General features: G+C 55.3%; 1 protein-coding gene across 1 annotated transcript; it reads left to right on the top strand.

The window, feature by feature from the left end:
• The first annotated feature begins 11,809 nt into the window (after positions 1 to 11,809).
• Positions 11,810 to 19,258, top strand: NR1D1 (nuclear receptor subfamily 1 group D member 1). Its single transcript, XM_036079983.2, has 8 exons — positions 11,810 to 12,411; positions 15,165 to 15,500; positions 15,677 to 15,765; positions 15,846 to 15,990; positions 16,335 to 16,978; positions 17,288 to 17,473; positions 18,007 to 18,217; positions 18,928 to 19,258. Exons 1-8 carry the CDS (start codon positions 12,381 to 12,383, stop codon positions 19,125 to 19,127), a joined length of 1,842 nt encoding a protein of 613 aa, XP_035935876.1. The 5' UTR covers positions 11,810 to 12,380; the 3' UTR covers positions 19,128 to 19,258.
• The last annotated feature ends 301 nt before the right edge of the window (positions 19,259 to 19,559 follow it).

Genomic DNA, 19,559 nt, shown 5'->3' with positions numbered 1-19,559 from the left:
ATGGAACCACGGAGGTTTCCGGCTCCGGCTCCGAAGCCCGATACGGCTCAGAGCTCTTTCTGGCAGAAACCCTGCCCTGCGTTCCTGGCCTCCGCGAGCAGGAGGTTCGTGTGCGGCTCCTCTTTTCCCCTCTGCAGGGGCCTCTCCGAAAGCAGGACACACCCGCTCTGCTGCCCTTTTTTTTTTTTTTTTAATAAAATCACAACTCAAATTTGGGTATTTTTCTCCCACTGCCAGCCCCGCCAAAACTTTCAGCGGACTCCGCCCACTCCACGTGGACCTCCCTTCCCTGTCCCAGCAACCCCTGCGAGAACCTCCCCCCCAACACGTGACCAATTGTTATGTTTCCTTCCTGGGGCTCCCTTTTCTCTGGCACCAACGACTGAACAAAAGTGCCCCCTTCAGGGTGAATGTGGGGCAGCAGCCTGGGAGGAGAGGAAAGTTGATTGAGGTGTGCAGTGCAATGTGGGAACGTGGCTGTGTCTACTTAAAATGATTTCATGCCTTATAGCTCCCCGGTTAGTAACAGTAAGGATCACACAATTTAAAAGATGAGGCAAATTCAAGAGAAGGGATATCATCAAAGAAAACGACTTTGGGGGTGGAGTTGGGTGAAGGTTTAATCCCTCACTGCACAGTTGGTTACCTCTACCCCAACTCCCATTTCCCCTAGAGTTCTTCATTGTTGTTGGCAGAGCTCTCTGAAATCCTTAGATACCAGACAAGCACCAAGAGTTCTTGAATTACCGTCTAGATAATGGGAACATGGCCTCTCCTAGACTGAGTGTTCCATTTCTTGCCTCCTTCACCACATCCCCTTCCCCAAACAACACTGGAAGCAGTTCTCCCTCTATGGGCAGGTATTCCTCCAGAGCTGACATAATTATTTCCAAAGCGTAGTCTCTTCTCTCAATGTTAAGGACATCTGCCCTGGATGAGGAGAGCACAGGGGATCATGCTGAAGGGAGAGGTGGGCAGGACAGCAAAATTAGTCCAGTGGGAAGGCTTGATGCATGGAACAGGAGGACTAACCAGGAAAAGCTAGAATATAGGTCAAATGAAACCAAACAGGGAACCGGTTTTCCTTGGAAAAAATTCTGACCTAACTTTGTCCATTCCTTCCCACTCCTTTTCCCCACATGAGATGTGATGCTGAGAGATTGGACAGGGGATTGGGGTGATGGAAGGCATGCGGTTGGGGGCTGACAAGGAGAAAGAGTTATATCATGCAGTGTTTAGAGAAGGAAGGGTAGGGAAGGGTAAATTTAAAATCAGAATTCTCACAGGGCCATTTGTCCCTCAAAGTCATAGAGGTCATGAATAGTAGTCCAAGAGTTACAGGTCCTGGGGCCCAAAGAGGGGGCCCTTATTGTAACCAAGTAGCCGGCTCTCCAGGGGCACGTGTGGAAGGGAATGGGAGGAGTCCGAGGGCACCTATTTTCAAGGGAAACATCCGAAAAGCGAGTAAGCTAGAACATTAAAGACTAGGAACACTTGCTCTCCTATAACTCAGCATCTGTCAGCGCTCCCATTACCAGGTGCTATTTCCAGAGTCCCGGGCCTATGGAGGAAAAGGGAGGGGCCCTGGTGGAGAGACAGTGGGAGACCCGTTGGGCTCCTCCCCCAGCCCCGCTGCAGTACCAGAGTTTCGCCACTCCGGGGCTCCCGAGCTCAACCACAGCCCCATTAGGGTAAGGGAGGAAGAGAGAATCTCCCAGCAGTGTGAGACGTCAGTGACAGCCCTGAGCAGAGAGGTGACCTGGAGGTCATCTGCTCTGAAGCTGCAGACCCTTCACATGGCCGTTGGGAAGGCATCCAGCCTCAACCCTTCTGTCCAAAAGGGACCTGTGCCGCTGGGAACTAGCTCCCATCTCTAACCCTCACCCTCTTCTCTGTGGTCATTTCCTCCCCCGCGTGTTTCCTTCCCCTCTCCCCAAACTCAGGGTGGGAGCACCACCACCATCCCCCCCCCCCCACCTCCAACCCCCAGCCTGTCAGAGTCCTGAGGAATGTTCTCACCCTGGCTGGGTGCCAGGCTGTGGACTTCCTGGGCTTTGGGGGTGGGGCTTGGCGGAGGGGAAGCCCTTTGGAGAGGAGAGCCATCCAGCCCTGCACTGCCTGCGTGCTCTCCCGCTCATGAGCTCGCGCGCGCGCGCTCTCTCTCCCCTAAGTAAAAGGCTCATCTATCATTCTCTGTCACCACCACCTAATTTCCTCCCCCTACAATAGCATTTCCTTGCCAGGGCAAAACATCCACAATCTGGAGGCAGTGGGCATCCTAAGTACTGTGGCTTGTAGTGAGAGAGAGGGAAAACACCCCTTTCAGAGCCTGCCTTCCTGTTGCAGAAGCCTGTAGCTGGAAGGAGAGGTCCAGTTGCCAGGGTCCTGAGCTAAGGGGTTTGTAAATGGTAATTCGGTTGTAGGGCTTCTTCTGGATCCTTCTCAAAGCCTCAGATCTAAGGAAGTACATGCATCTCTATATAGTAAAGCTTGGGAGTGGATTTCTGCATATCTGACCACCTCTACTCAGCCTTCATATCCCTGAAATAAATCAGTCGAAATCTGAACTCACCGGCCCACATCAAGCCAAGGAAATCTTTCCACTCCCTGCAGACTGGAGTGGGTTCAGCAAGAATGGGGAGCAGGCAGAAACCACTTCCAAATCTAGTGCCTAGAGACCAGGCCTGACAGAGACTTCTGGCTCCCATCCAAGGGGTCACTGCTCAGAAATGTTTGTGTATTTGAGGTTTGGACTAGCTTCTGATATTGTCCACAAATGACAAAGTGAGAACTCAGTCCTGCAGTACCCCCTGCCTGTGGTCCCTCCGTGCCACTTTTGCAGCCTCTCTCCCTGACGTCATCTGCAGACCTGTGCCAGATTCCCAAGTTCCTATCTTGAAACCTCAGCCCCCACACCCAGGGCCTAGGGGAGAGCCGATGTAGGTCAATGCAGCTGAGCCTGCAGGGCTGTCTGCTCCTTGAGTCCAGAGCCTTTCAGGCACAGAGAGGAACCCTTGCAGAGAGAAGTGAGAGAAAGGGCTCTGTGAGAACCAGAAGAAAGCATATTCCTCAAAAAAATGAAGCAGGGAGAGGCCAGGAATCAACTGGTCACGCTTGAGACAGTAATGGGATCTTTGCTCCTGAGAGGCTATGTGTGATGGAAGAGAAAAGGCCAGAGGAGAGGGGCTGAGCATGGGTCTCATCTCTGCCCCCCCCACCCCCCAATGCCTTACCCTTGCTCTGTTTGCCTGTGGAAGGAACCCTTCTGATCTGATGTCCATTCCCCCAGTCACTTTGCTTTCCAGGCTCAGGTTTCATTCTCAGGAGCCTTTGTGATTTGCCTTAGAGACCCTCTGCTTCCTCTGGTCACAGTTTCTGGGGCTCAGGAAGCTAGAGTAGGCCAGAGTTGTCCCCACCCTCCCCCATTGAAAGACTTTTCCTGCTTGTTATCTGTTAAAGTCATTTTGCCTGGGGTACTTCCAACCCTCTGGGACCTCATTCCTTTTCTTGGCTCTCCCTACCCCTGTCTCTGAGATCCCAAGGAGGGTGTGTGCATGTGTGCACTTATGTGCATGGTGTTCATATTCTCTTAGTTATGCATGGGGAGTCAGGGACCTATGGCTCTAACTAGCTTGGGGTTCCCATGGTCAGGAAAAATAGACAAGGGACCAGTTTTTACCTCCAGCCTCAAAACAATTTAAGCCACAATCAACTGGTTGGTTTGGGGGGTTTTTTAAGATTTTTTTTTTTTGAGAGAGAGAGAGACAGACATAATGAGAGAGAGCACAAGCCAGGAGGAGAGGGAGAAGCAGGCTGCCCGCTGAACAGAGAGCCCAATGCAGGGCTCCATCCCAGGACCCTGGGATCATGACCTGAGCTGAAGGCAGATGCTTAACCGACTGAGCCACTCAGGCACCCCCACAATCAACTGTTCTTTTTTTTTTTTTTTAAAGATTTTATTTATTTGACAGTGAGAGACACAGCGAGAGAGGGAACACAAGGAGGGGGAGTGGGAGAGGAAGAAGCAGGCTTCCCAAGGAGCAGAGAGCCCAATGTGGGGCTCGATCCCAGGACCCCGGGATCACGACCTGAGCCGAAGGCAGACGCTTAACGACTGAGCCACCCAGGCGCCCCCACAATCAACTGTTCTAATAAGAGTCTCAGTTACAGGATGAAAAGTAGGTAAGATGGAGAAAGGATAAATAATTATGACCCTAGCCTTCACTTCCTTTATTCTTCCCCAGTACCTTCCTCTCCCTTTTCAGATCTCAATCACTCATCCTCCCACTACTTGTCTGCTCTCATTTCCAGAATCCTTGCACACAGTAGTCACTTGATAAATGCTTTTTACACTGAGTCAAACCAAATCTGGTTGTGCTCTCTGGCTAAACCTAGCTGAAAAAGCACAAAAGGGAAAGGGGGGCATTCCCCAGATCTTGGGCTAGACCCTGCAGGACTGATTGCTAGGGAACAACACCTCAGAGCAGCATGCTCACCTCAGCATGCATCTGAATCCCCTGCAGGGCTGGGCTGTACTGCCACAGTTTCTGATTCAGCAGGCCTGGGCTGGGACCTGACAGTTTGTCTAACAGGTGCCCAGGTGATGCTGACCCCCCTCCTAATCCTGGGGCCACCAGCGCATCCCGAGAACCACGGTGTTAGGGAAGCACAGCCCCTTACCCTAATGCTCGCCATGGGGACCCGATTGGTTCCAATATTACATAGTTTAAGAGGAAGAAACAGGTGAGAATTGGAAACATGACCCCTGCTCAGCCCTCCACCCCAACGTGGATAGGGATCTAAGATAGGGCAAGGGCCGCAGAAGTCGGGGACGGACTGATGATCTCTTCTATGTCATTTAAAACAGCCCATGGACTCCATCCTTGTTGAAAGTCACTTCCCAAAAACATGTTTTGCAGCAGCAGCAAAGGAGCACTAGGAATTTCCTGTGGCGAGGCAGCGCCAGCCTGGGGAGGGGAGAGGCGGTGCGGAGCGGAGAGCCTTCCCTTGGCTCGGGCAGGGCCACGTGCCCCACCCCCTCGCTTGCACATGTCTCCGCCACCGCCGCAGCAGCCGGGCTGTTTATGAGCGAGTTGTTGTGGTAGAAATGGAGCAGGCTGCACATGCCCAGGCCATGTGACCCCGGGCAGCCCGCGTGAGCCGCGGCCCGGCACAAACACACTCGGCCCGGCCTCCCCAGGCCAGAGAAACAGGAGGAAAGATGGGGAAGGAGCAAAAGGGCACTAGGCTCCCTTCTCCCTATCCGCAGGCTCTTTATCCTGCTTCTGTCTCCTTTTGTCTCTCCTGAACCACTGGGGGAGCAAATACGCAGGAAAGAAACATGGTTTTCCCAGGCATAGTCTCCTCCCAGGCAACCCAGTGGCGTTTATAGGCCCAGAGCCCTAGGCCCCGTATGAACAAAGGGCCTTCCCAAGCCAAGAGCACAGGATGGCCGCCCCTAGCCCTGGACTGGAGTTGATGTGTCAATGTCAGCCCGGAGCCAAGACTTGGTTTCCCTGCAGCCTGGGCTCCCCAAATCAGGCTGCCTGGCCCCCTCTTTCTAGGAAGGAGGATGCCACACAGAGACGCAGCAAGTGCCCATTCCGGGATTAGAACAAGGAGAGTTCAGGGATTTGTGGGGTCAGGGACAAGAAGCCAGGGTTGTTTCTTGCAGCAGTGGTCTGTGGGACAGGAAAAGGAAAGTCCCTCTGCCAATTGGGGATAGGGAGGGGCTGAGGGTGGGGTGGGGGGTGGGGGGATCTGGAGGAACTTCGCACTAACCCCGGTCCAGCTGGAGAACAAACGCTAGTGTGAAAGGCAAGCTCAGCCTCCATCCCTCATGGAAGTGTCCCCTCCCATCCACCTGGCCCTCCCAGACCCATGGAGTCTGTCTCTCAGCACTCTAACCCCAGACCCCCACTGCAGCCCTCTGCTCAGGCCACCTCCCCACCCCCCCACCCCCCGCCCCTGACCCCGTTTCTGAGCAGCAGTGCCACTTGCTGGGATGTGAGACCGTGCTGGAGTCAGGCGGACAGTAGGTTAGCAGGAACAAGCAAACGAAACGAGCACGACCCACATTTCCTCATCGCACCAAAACTTCGCAGATCCTGCATTGCAGAGCTAGCGCTTTTTTTTTTTTTTTTTTTAATCTCTGCTGGGCCCCTACACACGTCTGCATTTTTGCAACCAGCACAGATTTTTTTTTCAGGGTGCAAACTGTGCATTCTAATGAGCCAAAGCTCCTTCCTGTGGCATTGAAAATCTCTTTGGCAAATTGCTTCTCCCCCCTTTACCCCCCCAATTTAGAAGAAGGGGGGGATCCCAAATTTGCGAAGTCAAAGTCGCATCCTGTCTCTCTCTCTCCTTCTCCTGCCCCCCCTCCCCCAAGATACTGCAGTGTTTCCGGCCCAACTCACAGCTGCAGACCAGGGGAGAGGGATGGGAGGAGGGAAAAATGAGCTTCTTTCCTTCTTTCCATGCAGGCTGAGCTTGGAGGGGCGGGGGATGCTTTTTTTCCTGGGCAGCCCATTGCACCCCTCCTTTCCCTCCCCATCCCAGCCAGTGTTTATGTAAGCCTCCCAGAAGCGACACACAGGGCCCCTAATGTCTGCCCAGGCCATGGTTCCTCCGAGGTCCGTCCTGCTCACGAGGACTGTCATGAGCCTCTGGCCTCCCCAGGCAACTACAAGGAGATCTGCAGAGGCCCAAGGAATGGGGATAAGGAGAGGGTTCGACCTAGAGCTTGTGGTAAGAGGTGGAAACAGAGGCAGGCACCGCAGGTACCCCTTCACTCCCCACACACTCCCCTGCATCTCAGTCCTACAGAGGCTCAAGGACAGACAACGGGCCTTTGCCAGGCCTGGAAGACAAAACCACCAGTAGGCTCCAGCAGCAGCGTAGCAAAGGTTGGACAGCATGGCCTTGGCATAGCATGTGCTGGATGCCACACCCCCAACCCGGGGGGAGGAACCCCATGCCAGAAAGAGGGTGATCTGAGACTTAGTTTTCCACTGCCAAGGACAGTCCATGTACCTCCTGGATCCTGTGATGTGAGTGGGATCCTGGCCTCTAAAAGGGGGACCTCTTTCTGGTTCCCCAAAGCATCTGCTGAAGAAGCATTGGCCTAGGATGGTGGATGGCTTTAGAAGGGCTGTACTTAGAGGTGCACATTGCTCAAGCAGGTACATGGGGGAGGTAAGATGTTGTTTCCTTAGGGCTTCGTACACAACTTTAGGGGCCCTCCCTACTCTCGTTGAACGAATCCGTTCTTTTTCATTTTTTTAATTAAACGTTTTTATTTTATTTATTATTATTATTTTTTACAACATAGTGATTCAACATTTACATACCTTACAAAACGCTCACCACAATAAGCATAGCTACCATCTGTCACCATGTGAAGTCATAGGAACCAGTCCGTTAATACATCTCCTCAAGGAAGCACCATGGTGCTTTAAAGGGCCCTGACCTACCTGCCCCCTCCCCTTGTCACCAGCTGTGGATCCCAAAGTCAGAGGGGGAGAAGAGGGTTCAGATGCCTGCTGCCACCTCTGGAGGGGTCTCTGTGGACATGAGTTTGCTATGTGTTTCTTGCACCCTCTCCTGGCCCCCCGCTCCCTTTACAACCGCACAAGGGGAATGTGGGAGGGAGATAGGGGAGAGGATAAGGAAGAGGAAATGTGGGCCTGGGAAGGTGAGGTACCTGTGGGGACAGGGGTAGGGGTGCTTTAGGCTTCTCTCTTCTTGTTGACGCGCCACCCTTCCAAGCAGCATTATTGCTTAGGAAACACCAGGACGAGATGGCCGCTCAGAGGTTTTGGTGTTTCAGTCGAAGTGATCATTTTCTCCAAGATGGACAGTCTTGCTAGTAGAAACAGCTGTACCCTCAGACCTGGGGTCAGATTCCCAACACTCCTGTTTTCACTGTGACGTTGACAGGGGTAGTCCCAAGAGATAGCTGGGGGAGCTTTAGCCCCTCCAAAATCTCCACTGACTCCACCGCTTTTTGATGCGATGTCTTCTCAATCTTCAGTGCTTCACTTCAAGGACAGCTTCAAGACAAACCGCCCAGCCTCTGCCGCATCCCGGGCAAGCTAACAAACATCTCAAAGTCTCAGGTTCCCTATCTCTAAAAGGAGAATGAGACCTGCAGCATAGTGTTGTTATGGATATTAAATTAGATAATATATGTAAACCACTTAGCCCAGAGCCTGGCATACAGTTGGTACTTAATACATGCTTGTTATTTCCTTTCCTTGGAGAAAGGAGTAGTGAGGTAGGAATAGAATCTGAGGCAAAAACACGTCTGTGGAACTCAGCCCTAGACCATGCTTCACCCTCTCTTTCTCCAGCTCCACCAAAGAACAAATCAGCTCAGACTTGGGCCCTCCTGTGGTATGTTCTTGAAATTCTCCCCAAGACATCAACGCTTTGGGTGGGTGAAGGAAAGCCAGCTGGCCCTTTAGAGAATAGGAGAAGAATCTAGGAGGGCAAGGCATGAATCTCTCCCAGGCACAGGGCTGCTTCCCTGATTCTGGAGCATCCCCAGGGTTTCTGACCCAGGTTTGCATCACCTGGGCAGGGAGGTTAGTCCCCTGGGCAATGATTTGCTTGGTGAGAAAGGAGGGGGAAGAGAAGGCTGAAGCCTGACCTGGTTTCCAGCAAGGACCCACCCTCAGTCAGTCAGTCAGTCAGTCAGTCAGTCAGTCAAGCAGTCAGCCCAAGATTTAGGCCACCCAGGATTTGCCCAGGGCGTTGCCCTATTACCCAGAACAACACACTGGCAAGGAGCTTAGATCCTGGATCAAACACACACATCTGTGCACACTCATACCTTTTACACACATCCACACACGCAGTCTCTCACTCTTACGATCATATGCATACTCTGACTAGAATTTAGAGCTCTTGATCCCTTTCCTTCCCCTGCTTTATCTGTGCTGTCCAAAGAAATCCAGGAGAATTTAAAGACATATTTGGAAACACACATGATCCAACCCTGTCCCACAATAGTGAGGTCAGTCCTCAGACTCTGAGGAATCTGAGTAGAAAGAAGTGTGTGCAACATGGAGCCTGGGCTGTGCCTTGCTGTGCCAGGTCTTGGATGTGCATCCATTCCATACGGTTCTAAGCTGAGCACTGTTTATTAAGAGTCCAGTTCCTTCTTGGGCTGAATTTGGCTATAGGAGGAACGGGGTGTGTGTGTGTGTGTGTGTGTGTGTGTGTGTGTGTGTATAGAAGTGAACTGGAATGTCCAGCTGTCAGGAGAGGTGGGAGTCTGTGTTGAATTGCACCTGTTGTCTTAAGGTCAAGGTTGAGGTCAAAGAGAGGCCAAAGCTAGATTCCAGTCCAGGTCCCCAAAGGCCAGACTACTCAGCCTTTTCCCCCCTCCCTTTGGTGGCTCTGGGTCCCATAGGTCTCTGTCCTTCTGCCAGTAGCTGCTGGTAGTAGAAGGAATGGGGTGGATAGACTAGAAGCTTCTGGAGCCAAGAAAGAGTCCTGCCTCTTCATTCTTCTATATCTTTCCCTCCAATTGTAGAAGAAAGATCCCAAAGTTACTTCTTTGTCAGGGAAAAAAAAGGGGGGGCCCTATAAGAAGTGCTGCAGGGGAAGGAGGGAGCAGAGGTAACCCCCTCCCCTTTGCTTCCTCCCTCCCAGCCTCCGCCTTCATACCTCACTCAGACTGCAAAACAACCCAGCTCCTTGCCAAGAGTTAGGCTGACTGAATTTCAGCTCTCCCTGCCTTTGCTTCCTCTTCCCTCTCCCTGGCTGCAAACTCAGGGAGAGATTCTTGACCCTTGGCCCTTTCCCTATAGGGAAAAAGAGCAACAAGTAGAACAGGGGGTGGACAGAATCATGAGCAATGAACAGAGCTGTGGGCCTCAGGGAGGGTCCAGGACAACTAAGGGGAGTGTGCTGGTGTGGGTGCTGGGGCTGGTGGGGCACTAGAGGTCACGCCAAGGGCCCTGATCTTGAATCCAGCCCTGGCAGATACCTGAGCCCTGGCCCTGGCCATGAGGAAGAGCCAGGAAGAGCACAGAGAGCATGCAGTACTGGACACAGCAGCTCACCTCCCAGCATTCCCTCCAGAGCCCAGCAGGAGGGGGAGGGGAGAAGGCTGAGGTCAGAACCAAGTTTTTCCTGAAAAGCCTCTTTCCTTGTTTGTCCTAGCCCCTCCCAGGCCCTCCCAGGCTCGCTGGGCTACAGCTTCCCAGCCCTGGGCCAGAGGCCCAGGACAGGCCAGGGAAGAGCCCACCGTCTTCTCTCTCCCACTTTTCCTTGGGGGTGGGGGCATAAAGCTGAAGTCCAGACTATTCTAAGGAGCCCATTTGAGGGAGCACATCTCCTGGGAGTCAGAGGGTCAGTGGTCAAGCCAGCTACTCAGTCACCTCCTCTCAGTCAACCTCACTGTCCTCTCTTGGTTCGCGCGCTTCCTCACTACCCAGGTTCCTCCTTCCTTGGTGCCCACACTCCTCCTTTTTTCCACCTCTCTGGTGACTGTCATGTTTCCAGGCATCCCTCAGTGCTGCCCCAGGAGCTGTCTGTGAACAAGTGGGGAAGGGCTTCCTGTGCAGGGAAACAAAAACAAAAACAAAAACCTCCCTAGAAGCGATGGGACAAGGAGGAATTAGCAGGAAGCAGCAGGTGGCTCAGGCTCACTTGGCTGCTTGAAGAAGAGGCCCCATCTCTCCCCACAGTCCCAAGTCCTCGAGCAGGAGAGACCCATTTCCACCAGTGGGATAATTGCTGCTCTGAAGGGAGAGCTGGCTGTTTCTAACCCCTGGTCAGTGTTTCCCTTGCATGTCTGCCCATCTCCCTGCTGTTTAGGGTGGGCGGAGGGAACTAGGAATGAATGTCTGACCTTGGGCCACCCACTTCTTCTAGGCCTCATTTTCTTCTTACCAAGGAAAGGATACTGAGGAAAGGGGGCAGGGGTTAAGGTGATCTTCAAGTTCCCTTCTGAGTTCCCTTCTGTGGGATCTACATGCTGCACTCAAGCATTGGTGGTGGGGGGATGGGGTGTCACTCTGCCCCCAGACCCCTGCCTCACCTTTGGCCCCATTACTTTAGGACCTCAAAGCACTTTCACCATGAAGTTCCCCTCCCTGGTCTTTTTTATTTCCCAGACAAAGGGAAATGACTCACCGCAAAGTCACCTCAAATGAGTGGGGTGGTGTCATACAAGCAAACAGGGAGTCCCTAGGGACAACGTCACCCCCATGGCAACAACTCCTTTCCCTAGGGGTGTTCTCCCTAAGGAGACTAGAAGGGAAAAGGGGTCACATTTCCTTTTGGTCTCAGGACTTGGCCCTGCAGCAGAAACTCAGCTTAAGTTCCTTACTCTGGGGATATCTCCCCCGGCTACTTGTCATCTCTCCCTGTGTCACCAGGAACCTCAAGGCGAGGTCAGTCCTGCAATCACGTGAAGCCCTCACGTTTGCAAGGTTTGCAGAAAGAGCCTGTTAGCTTTGATCTCCCAGGGAGCAGCCAAGCTGGCCAGTCCCTCCCCAGGAATTCACATGCCTCTGCCATACAGGCTTTCCAAACACGCCACCCTGACTTTTCAGTGCACCCCACCCCATTCGGCTCTTAGCTCCTCCCCGGCCCCAGCAACGGCTTTTGCAAGGCAGAAAGGGAAATAAACGCAGTCCGCCCACTTTGCCAGTGGACTACAAATCCCGACAGGCTTAGCGTTACGCAGGCGCACGGAGCTCAACGTGCCTGCTGCTGGAAAAGTGTGTCACTGGGGCACGAGGCGCTCCCTGGGATCACATGGTACCTGCTCCAGTGCCGCGTGCGGCCCGGGAACCCTGGGTTGCTGGCGCCTGCGCAGAGCCCTCTGTCCCAGGGAAAAAGGCTGGGGCAAAAGGCGGCTGAGATTGGCAGAGTGAAATATTGCTGCCGAGGGAACGTAGCAGGGCACACGTCTCGCTTCTTTGCGCCTGGGTGCCCCCTTTCTCCCCATCACCTACTTACTTCCTGACTGCATCCTCTCTCCCTCTGGGACTTTTGCACCGGGAGCTCCAGATTCGCTACCCTGCAGCGCTGTGAAGCCGTCAGGCAGTGGCACCCCGTGCACTGCAGAGACCCGACCCTCCTTGCTACCTTCCAGCCAGAACTACAGCAGGCTGATTTCCCCCCTCCCCCACACTCTGCTCTTCCCATGCAAAGCAGACCTCCGTTGCCTCTGCGTCCTACCCTTCTGCAGGGCTGCAGTCCGGCCACCCTGAGACCTTGCTGCAGGGTGCCTCGGATCCTGCTTGTGATCCGCGGGGTCCATTCCCCGCCCTCAGTCACTGCCCAGGGGGCGACAGCGGCAATTGCAACCTCCAGTTTGTGTCAAGGTCCAGTTTGAATGACCGCTCTCAGCCGGTGAAGACATGACGACCCTGGACTCCAACAATAACACAGGTACCGGGGTTCCTTTACTATCATCATTCTTTGTCACTGTCTCCTCACTTCCATATATGCCTTAGAACAAGAGGAACTTTGTAAGGGACTGGGGACTCCCTCGGCCCGGGGATTTGCTAGCATAATGGGGACCATAGGCTGGGATTTCAAGAGCGAGTTGTTCGTCCTGGGAATGCGCCCAGAGGCGCCCCACCACCACCTCTCAGAGTCCCAAAGCTCCTTTTAGCCCGAAAGACTCGGATCCCGGGCAGGAGGTAATGGAGAGCGGGTACGTGTGGTAAGATGCACAGTTTTGAGGGACTGGGAGCTTTGGAGCAGAGCCCCAAACGCCCCTACCTCCCCCTCCCCCCTCGCTGCAGCTGTGGCATGCCTGGCTTTCTCGGAAAGAGGACCCCTCTCCTTCTTCTCTTCCTCCTCCCCTAGTTCCTGCAAGCTCAAGGGAACCTGAGAAGCAGTGGGGCGATAGGGGCTCCAGGCGGGAGGGACTGGGGGGAATGGGTCGGATCTCACTGGGGAATCCTCAGTGACAGTAGGGAGCGGCACTTGAGGCGCCAGCAGAGTGGTGCCCTGCCCCAGGGAGGACACCCACAGCGATCGGGAGGCCCGGAGGGCTCACATGGCTGCGGAGTCGGGCCCACGTGCTGCGTTTGTTTTCATTCAGCAGAAGCCGTGGCCGCCACCCCATTGGTCGTTGCCTTCCGGCCCCGTTACATAATGAGCTCCGCCCCCCCGGGTCGCCCCGGCAACGCGTGTTCCCTTCTCTCCTCCCCTCAGTTGCCCCGGCCCGGCTGGCGTTTGGGGCCCAGCCCAGGACCCGGAGGCCCGGGAGGGGCGGGACGGGGGCGGGGCTGCTGCTCCCGATTGACGGGAAGGGGAGAGGGCGGGGCCCCGAGTTCCGGGGTTCCTCGTTGGGGAGCCACGTGCAGGAGGCACACGTGGAGTGGGGACGTGAGGCCGGCTGAGGGCCCGGCTCCCGCCCCGCCCCGCCAAGATCTGGGTGAAGCTGGGCTGACTCACCGCCCCCGCCTGCCTCCTTTTCCTGTCCGCCTGCCTGGGGCCCCCTTTCTCCCCATCACCGAAGCAGAGTAAGATGGAGCCATCCGTGACCTCTCGTGGCCTCATGTTTACACTCCTCAATGGTACCTCACATCTAGCCACCCTTCTCCTCGTTCTTTTCCTTTTTATTCTGTTTGCACCTACTTCACTTTACTGCCTTTAGACTCAGTTTCGCCGCGTTCCAAATTCTTGCTGTTCCTGGAGCATCTCTTTCCTTAGTCCTGCAAACACTGTCTTACTCCCCACCCCCACCAAGCAAGCAGCAGTTTGTCACGAAGGACTTCCCCAGAACAGCTACATCCCAGAATCGTAACTGAAGCTTTCACCTTTTTTTCCTTTTTTTTTTTCTCTTTACAGAAAGGAAAACTGAGACCCAGGGAGGGGAGTTAATTTCCTCTAGGTCACAAATCAAGTTGGTTGTGATAGATCTAAATCTAGAACTAGACTCTTTTGGGCATGCCCCTCACTTCCAGGTTCGGATTATCTTTGGATGAAGGTCTTACTCCCTTTTGGGGGATGGGTGAATTAGGTCAGGTTCATTTACCACCAAATAATATCCCATTTCCCCTCCCACCTGAACCCTGAAACTGTAGGAGCTGATCTGTTGTGCAACTATTTTACTGGGAACTGGGTTCACCCTGACCAACCTTGAGCTATTTTAAGGTTGCCCTGCCCAGCTCAGTGTGTGTCAGTGGGTGAGCAAGACATGTGCCTCTGGATACACGGTGACATGGCTTGTGTCGGCTCACACGTGTCTCCTCCCTTCTCCCACCCCTCCTGTGGCAGGCCAAGCTAGGTGCCTGGCAAAGGTGTGGCAGGCAGGTCACCTTTTCTCCTCCTAATACCACGGGAACACAGCCACCTGGTTGGCAATGTAACCAGAGGGCCAAAGTCCCTAAATGGCTGGAGAGCCAAGGTCATTGTCACCAGGCTGAGAGATCTAGAAGGGAATTTCCAAAGCCTTAGGCTGGACAATTTTTTTTTTCATGTCCACCTCCCGCAATGTGCACTGCTAAGTCTTTCTTGGACTCGGAGGGAGAATCTGCTCTGACTCTTGCTCTTGGAGGCCAGGGGAACCAGCCTGGGCAGGTTCAGTACCTTCAGTATCTTGGGAGAATATGTCTTCCAGTTTTGGGGGAATGTGACTGGCTTACTCTTGTTAAGACCTCTACTCTCGTCAGTGTTGGCTAGCTGGCCCTCCATAGTCTCATCCCTGGAATGGTCTTGGTGTTAACATTGGCAGCTGGTTTTTTTTTTGGGGGGGTAGGGGAAACTGGGCATTCTGAATGGGTCTCAAAGGCTCATCCCATTGTCAGGTCTGCCTCTGACAACTCAATCATTAGCTGCAGGCGATATTCCCAGGGAAGGCGTCCTGGGCAGGGGTCGGGGGGGTACATACGTGAGATGCCTGCAGAGGTCCTGCCTCTAGGGAGGCACCTCACACCCAAGGCAGAAGCTGAATGTGCCCTGCAAAGGGTCTTGGGGTGTTGGTTGGCCATGTCATGTCTGGTACGTGTTGGGGAGTTGCTCACTGCGGCTCTTCCTGGGACTCCCAAGATTCAGGGTTCCACATAGTTAACTTCTGAGCATCCAGCAGTGTTTGGGAGAGGAAGGTGGGGGGGGGATGAGCAGAGTGGTGCCCTGGGACCAAAGATATTTGGCGGCTGACACCCCCTTCCCTTGTGTTCTCCTGCCAGGTGGTGTCATCACCTACATTGGCTCCAGCGGCTCCTCCCCAAGCCGCACCAGCCCTGAGTCTCTCTACAGCGACAGCTCAAATGGCAGCTTCCAGTCCCTGACTCAAGGCTGCCCTGCCTACTTCCCACCGTCACCCACGGGCTCCCTCACCCAGGACCCAGCTCGCTCCTTTGGGAGCATTCCACCCAGCTTAAGTGATGATGGCTCCCCTTCTTCATCTTCCTCATCATCGTCCTCCTCCTCCTTCTATAATGGGAGCCCCCCAGGGGGTCTACAAGTGGCCCTGGAAGATAGCAGCCGAGTGTCCCCCAGCAAGAGCACCAGCAACATCACCAGTGCGTAAATTTCCAGCTGATCTGGGGAAAGCGGCCAGGCCTAGGTTGGGACTTGGCGTTCCCGTGACACCGTTATTCGCGGGGGCTTTCTCCTAGAGTTGCACCAACCGCTGTCCAGCCATCTCTGGCTGCTCAGACGGCCCTCCTGCTCAGCCGCGGCCTCTCTCTTCCCACAGAGCTGAATGGCATGGTGCTCCTGTGTAAAGTGTGCGGGGACGTGGCCTCGGGCTTCCACTACGGCGTGCATGCCTGTGAGGGCTGCAAGGTGAGGTGGGGTGGGGGTAAGGGCGGGCGCGCAGGCCTGGCCCGGACAGAGATGCTCACTAGCTGCCCCTATCCTCCCAGGGCTTTTTCCGTCGGAGCATCCAGCAGAACATCCAGTACAAAAGGTGTCTGAAGAACGAGAATTGCTCCATTGTCCGCATCAATCGGAACCGCTGCCAGCAGTGTCGCTTCAAGAAGTGTCTCTCTGTGGGCATGTCTCGAGACGGTAGGGCGGCACCGTTGCCCCACAAGCATCCCCCCCACGCCCCCCCCTTCCACCCAAAGTTCCTGAGTTCATCCCTCCTTTTAAAATGTCCCAACGGAGACCCGTCATACTGTGAGGCTCCTTTGCGTCGGGGACGCCCATCTTTCATCCTCTCGGGTAAACACACTTCTCTCCTGTTAGCTCCTTCCCTACTTGGAAAACCCCCCTCAGTGGGCGTGGCCTTGGTTCTGGTTTTGATGTGGAACCCCAAGCCTTGAGGGCCTTGCCCTTTCAGGAGGAAGGAAGGAAGAGAAGCACGTGAGCGTGTATGAGAACTTCCTGACGCTGCTCTCATCCCGCCACAGCTGTGCGCTTCGGGCGCATCCCCAAACGAGAGAAGCAGCGGATGCTTGCCGAGATGCAGAGCGCCATGAACCTGGCCAACAACCAGCTGAGCAGCCAGTGCCCGTTGGAAACCTCGCCCGCCCAGCACCCGGCCCCAGGCCCCATGGGCCCCTCACCACCTCCCGCTCCGGCCCCCTCACCCTTGGTGGGCTTCTCCCAATTCCCACAACAGCTGACGCCTCCCCGGTCCCCAAGTCCTGAGCCCACGGTGGAGGATGTGATATCCCAGGTGGCCCGGGCCCACCGAGAAATCTTCACCTATGCCCACGACAAGCTGGGCACCTCACCCGGCAACTTCAATGCCAACCATGCATCCGGCAGCCCTCCGGCCACCACCCCACACTGCTGGGAGAGTCAGGGCTGCCCTCCTGTCCCCAATGACAACAACGTCATGGCTGCCCAGCATCATAATGAGGCCCTGAATGGTTTACGCCAGGCTTCCTCCTCCTACCCTCCCGCCTGGCCCCCTGGCCCTGCCCACCACAGCTGCCAGCAACCCAACAGCAACGGGCACCGTCTCTGCCCCACCCACGGGTACCCAGCCCCAGAAGGTGAAGCCCCTGCCAGCAGTCCACGGCAGGGCAACTCCAAGAACGTTCTGCTGGTGAGGGCACTGGGGGTGAGGTGGGCAGGGGGCCTGGGAGACTGGATTTAGCAGAAGGCAGCTGGGTGTGCCTGGACGCTAATGCAGGAATATCCTCTTGCCAGGGGAGGATGCTCAGCCCTGCAGTAAGGGCTCTGCCTGCGAATCCCCGATCTCCACCTGGCACCTGATTGCTACTTTACCTAAAAGACCCATCCTCCGGGGCCACAGCCCCTAACCCAGGCAGAAGCTGGGGTCCAGCCCTGCTGGGGGAACCCATCTGAGCCAGCCTGGTTGATACTCCCTTCCCCAAACCCCTTCCTTCTCCAGGCGTGTCCCATGAACATGTACCCACACGGACGCAGTGGAAGAACCGTGCAAGAGATCTGGGAGGATTTCTCCATGAGCTTCACACCCGCTGTGCGGGAGGTGGTAGAGTTTGCCAAGCACATCCCTGGCTTCCGTGATCTTTCTCAGCACGACCAGGTCACGTTGCTTAAGGCTGGCACCTTTGAGGTGAGTGACCCTTTGTGCTCCCTGCTCTTTACCTTGGGAAGGATCCAGTGGAAAGACTTGGTGTCTGGGATAGGCAGGGGCTCTGAAAGGCTTTGGAACCCCGGTATCTCTGTTCTGGCAGACTCTGACTGCCGAAGGAGGGGGCAGAATCCCTCCCCGTCCTGCCTTGGGATGGCTGGGTCTCCTGTCATCTCAGCTGGGGTCTAATCACATCCCATTACCTTAAAATAACACCTTCGGGCACATTGCTACCCCCTTCCAGGCATGAGCAAATTCAGTTGGGTGAACTTTTGTGACCTTGCCCAAGGTCACGGGGAGTGACAAAGCTAAGACTCAGATCCAGGTCTGCTGGCCATCCCTCTCTCTCTCCCCCACCCCCACCCCACTGCCCATTCAGAAACCAACCCCACTCTTTCCTGAGAAATCTAAGGCAGCACCACTTAAACCCTCTGGAAAACTTTAGGGGCAATTTGGCAAGTGCTCCCCCCCCCCACCCGAGGATGACGGTCCCTGTCCTCCCCACCCCCCCTTAGGTGTTGATGGTGCGCTTTGCATCGCTGTTCAACGTGAAGGACCAGACAGTGATGTTCCTGAGCCGCACCACCTACAGCCTGCAGGAACTCGGAGCCATGGGCATGGGGGACCTGCTCAATGCCATGTTTGACTTCAGCGAGAAGCTCAACTCCCTGGCGCTTACCGAGGAGGAGCTGGGCCTCTTCACCGCGGTGGTGCTTGTCTCTGCAGGTAGGTCAAGCTCCCGCCTGAGCCTGACCCCGGGGGAGGAGGCGGACGCAGTTCAATTCAACACACCTTTTATGGAGCACCTACTCTACGCCAGGCCCTGCACCGGGCACTGGGGGTACAGACATGATTCAGACACAGTCTAGCTGGGGAGACAGACTCATGCCCGCCTAATTATAAAACAGTGAGATCAGTGTCACAGTAGAAGCATGAACCAAGGGCTTTGGAAGCACAGACAACTATTTCTGCCTGGGGGAGCTGGGGAAAGAGGTGACACTTGAGTGGGGCCTCACAGGACAAGTAAGGTATTGCCAGGCAGAGAGGGGGAAGGGCATCCCGGGCAGAGGGAACTACAGAGCAAAAAGCAAGGGAGCCTGGATGCGTTTGGCCTGTTCAGGGAAGGAGAGTGGCCTTGTGGGCTGGGAGGTGACCAGCCCCGCTGAGCCTGCGCTCCCAGCTTTCAGCCACCTCCTGCTCTCGGGGCAGAGGCCGGGGAGGAGGAGTTGCGCTCCCCTCCTCCGCCTTCCCCCCGTGGGCCCTCTGAGGGGCGTCAGGGAGAGGGTGCACCAGCAGCGGCAGCGGCAGCGGCCGCGTCCTCCTCCTCCTCGGGGACCTCCTCGGGGACCTCCTCGGGGACCTCCTCGGAGACCTCCTCCGGTTCCTCCTCAGAGGAGCTCGGGGAGCCTGCCTCACTGCTGTCGTCTTCCCCACAGACCGCTCGGGCATGGAGAATTCCGCTTCGGTGGAGCAGCTCCAGGAGACGCTGCTGCGGGCTCTTCGGGCTCTGGTGCTGAAGAACCGGCCCTCGGAGACTTCCCGCTTCACCAAGCTGCTGCTCAAGCTGCCGGACCTGCGGACCCTGAACAACATGCATTCCGAGAAGCTGCTGTCCTTCCGGGTGGACGCCCAGTGACCCGCCCGGCCGGCCTTCTGCCGCTGCCCCCTTGTACAGAATCGAACTCTGCACTTCTCTCTCCTTTACGAGACGAAAAGGAAAAGCAAACCAGAATCTTATTTATATTGTTATAAAATATTCCAAGATGAGCCTCTGGCCCCCCGAGCCTTCTTGTAAATAACTGCCTCCCTCCCCCCATCACTGACCCTCCCGGCCTCCCCTATTTAAATCACTCTTCCCTCCCCCCACCTTATTCTCTAGCCCCCCGATTTGTTCTATTCCTGTCTCAAATCCAATAGTTCACAGCTGAGCTGGCTTCTGTGGTGTGTGCTCGTTTGGGGGGGCTGGGTGGAAATATTGCCAAGCCTGGGGCACACCTCTCCATCTGGTCAGTTGGTGGGGTGGGTACTCTGCCAGCAGATGGGAGGATACAGGGAAACAGCACACAAA

This window comes from Halichoerus grypus, chromosome 2 (assembly GCF_964656455.1).
Source record: "Halichoerus grypus chromosome 2, mHalGry1.hap1.1, whole genome shotgun sequence".
In the NCBI taxonomy this organism is placed as follows: Eukaryota; Metazoa; Chordata; class Mammalia; order Carnivora; family Phocidae; genus Halichoerus; species Halichoerus grypus.
This window is presented reverse-complemented; position numbering and strand designations above follow the sequence as displayed.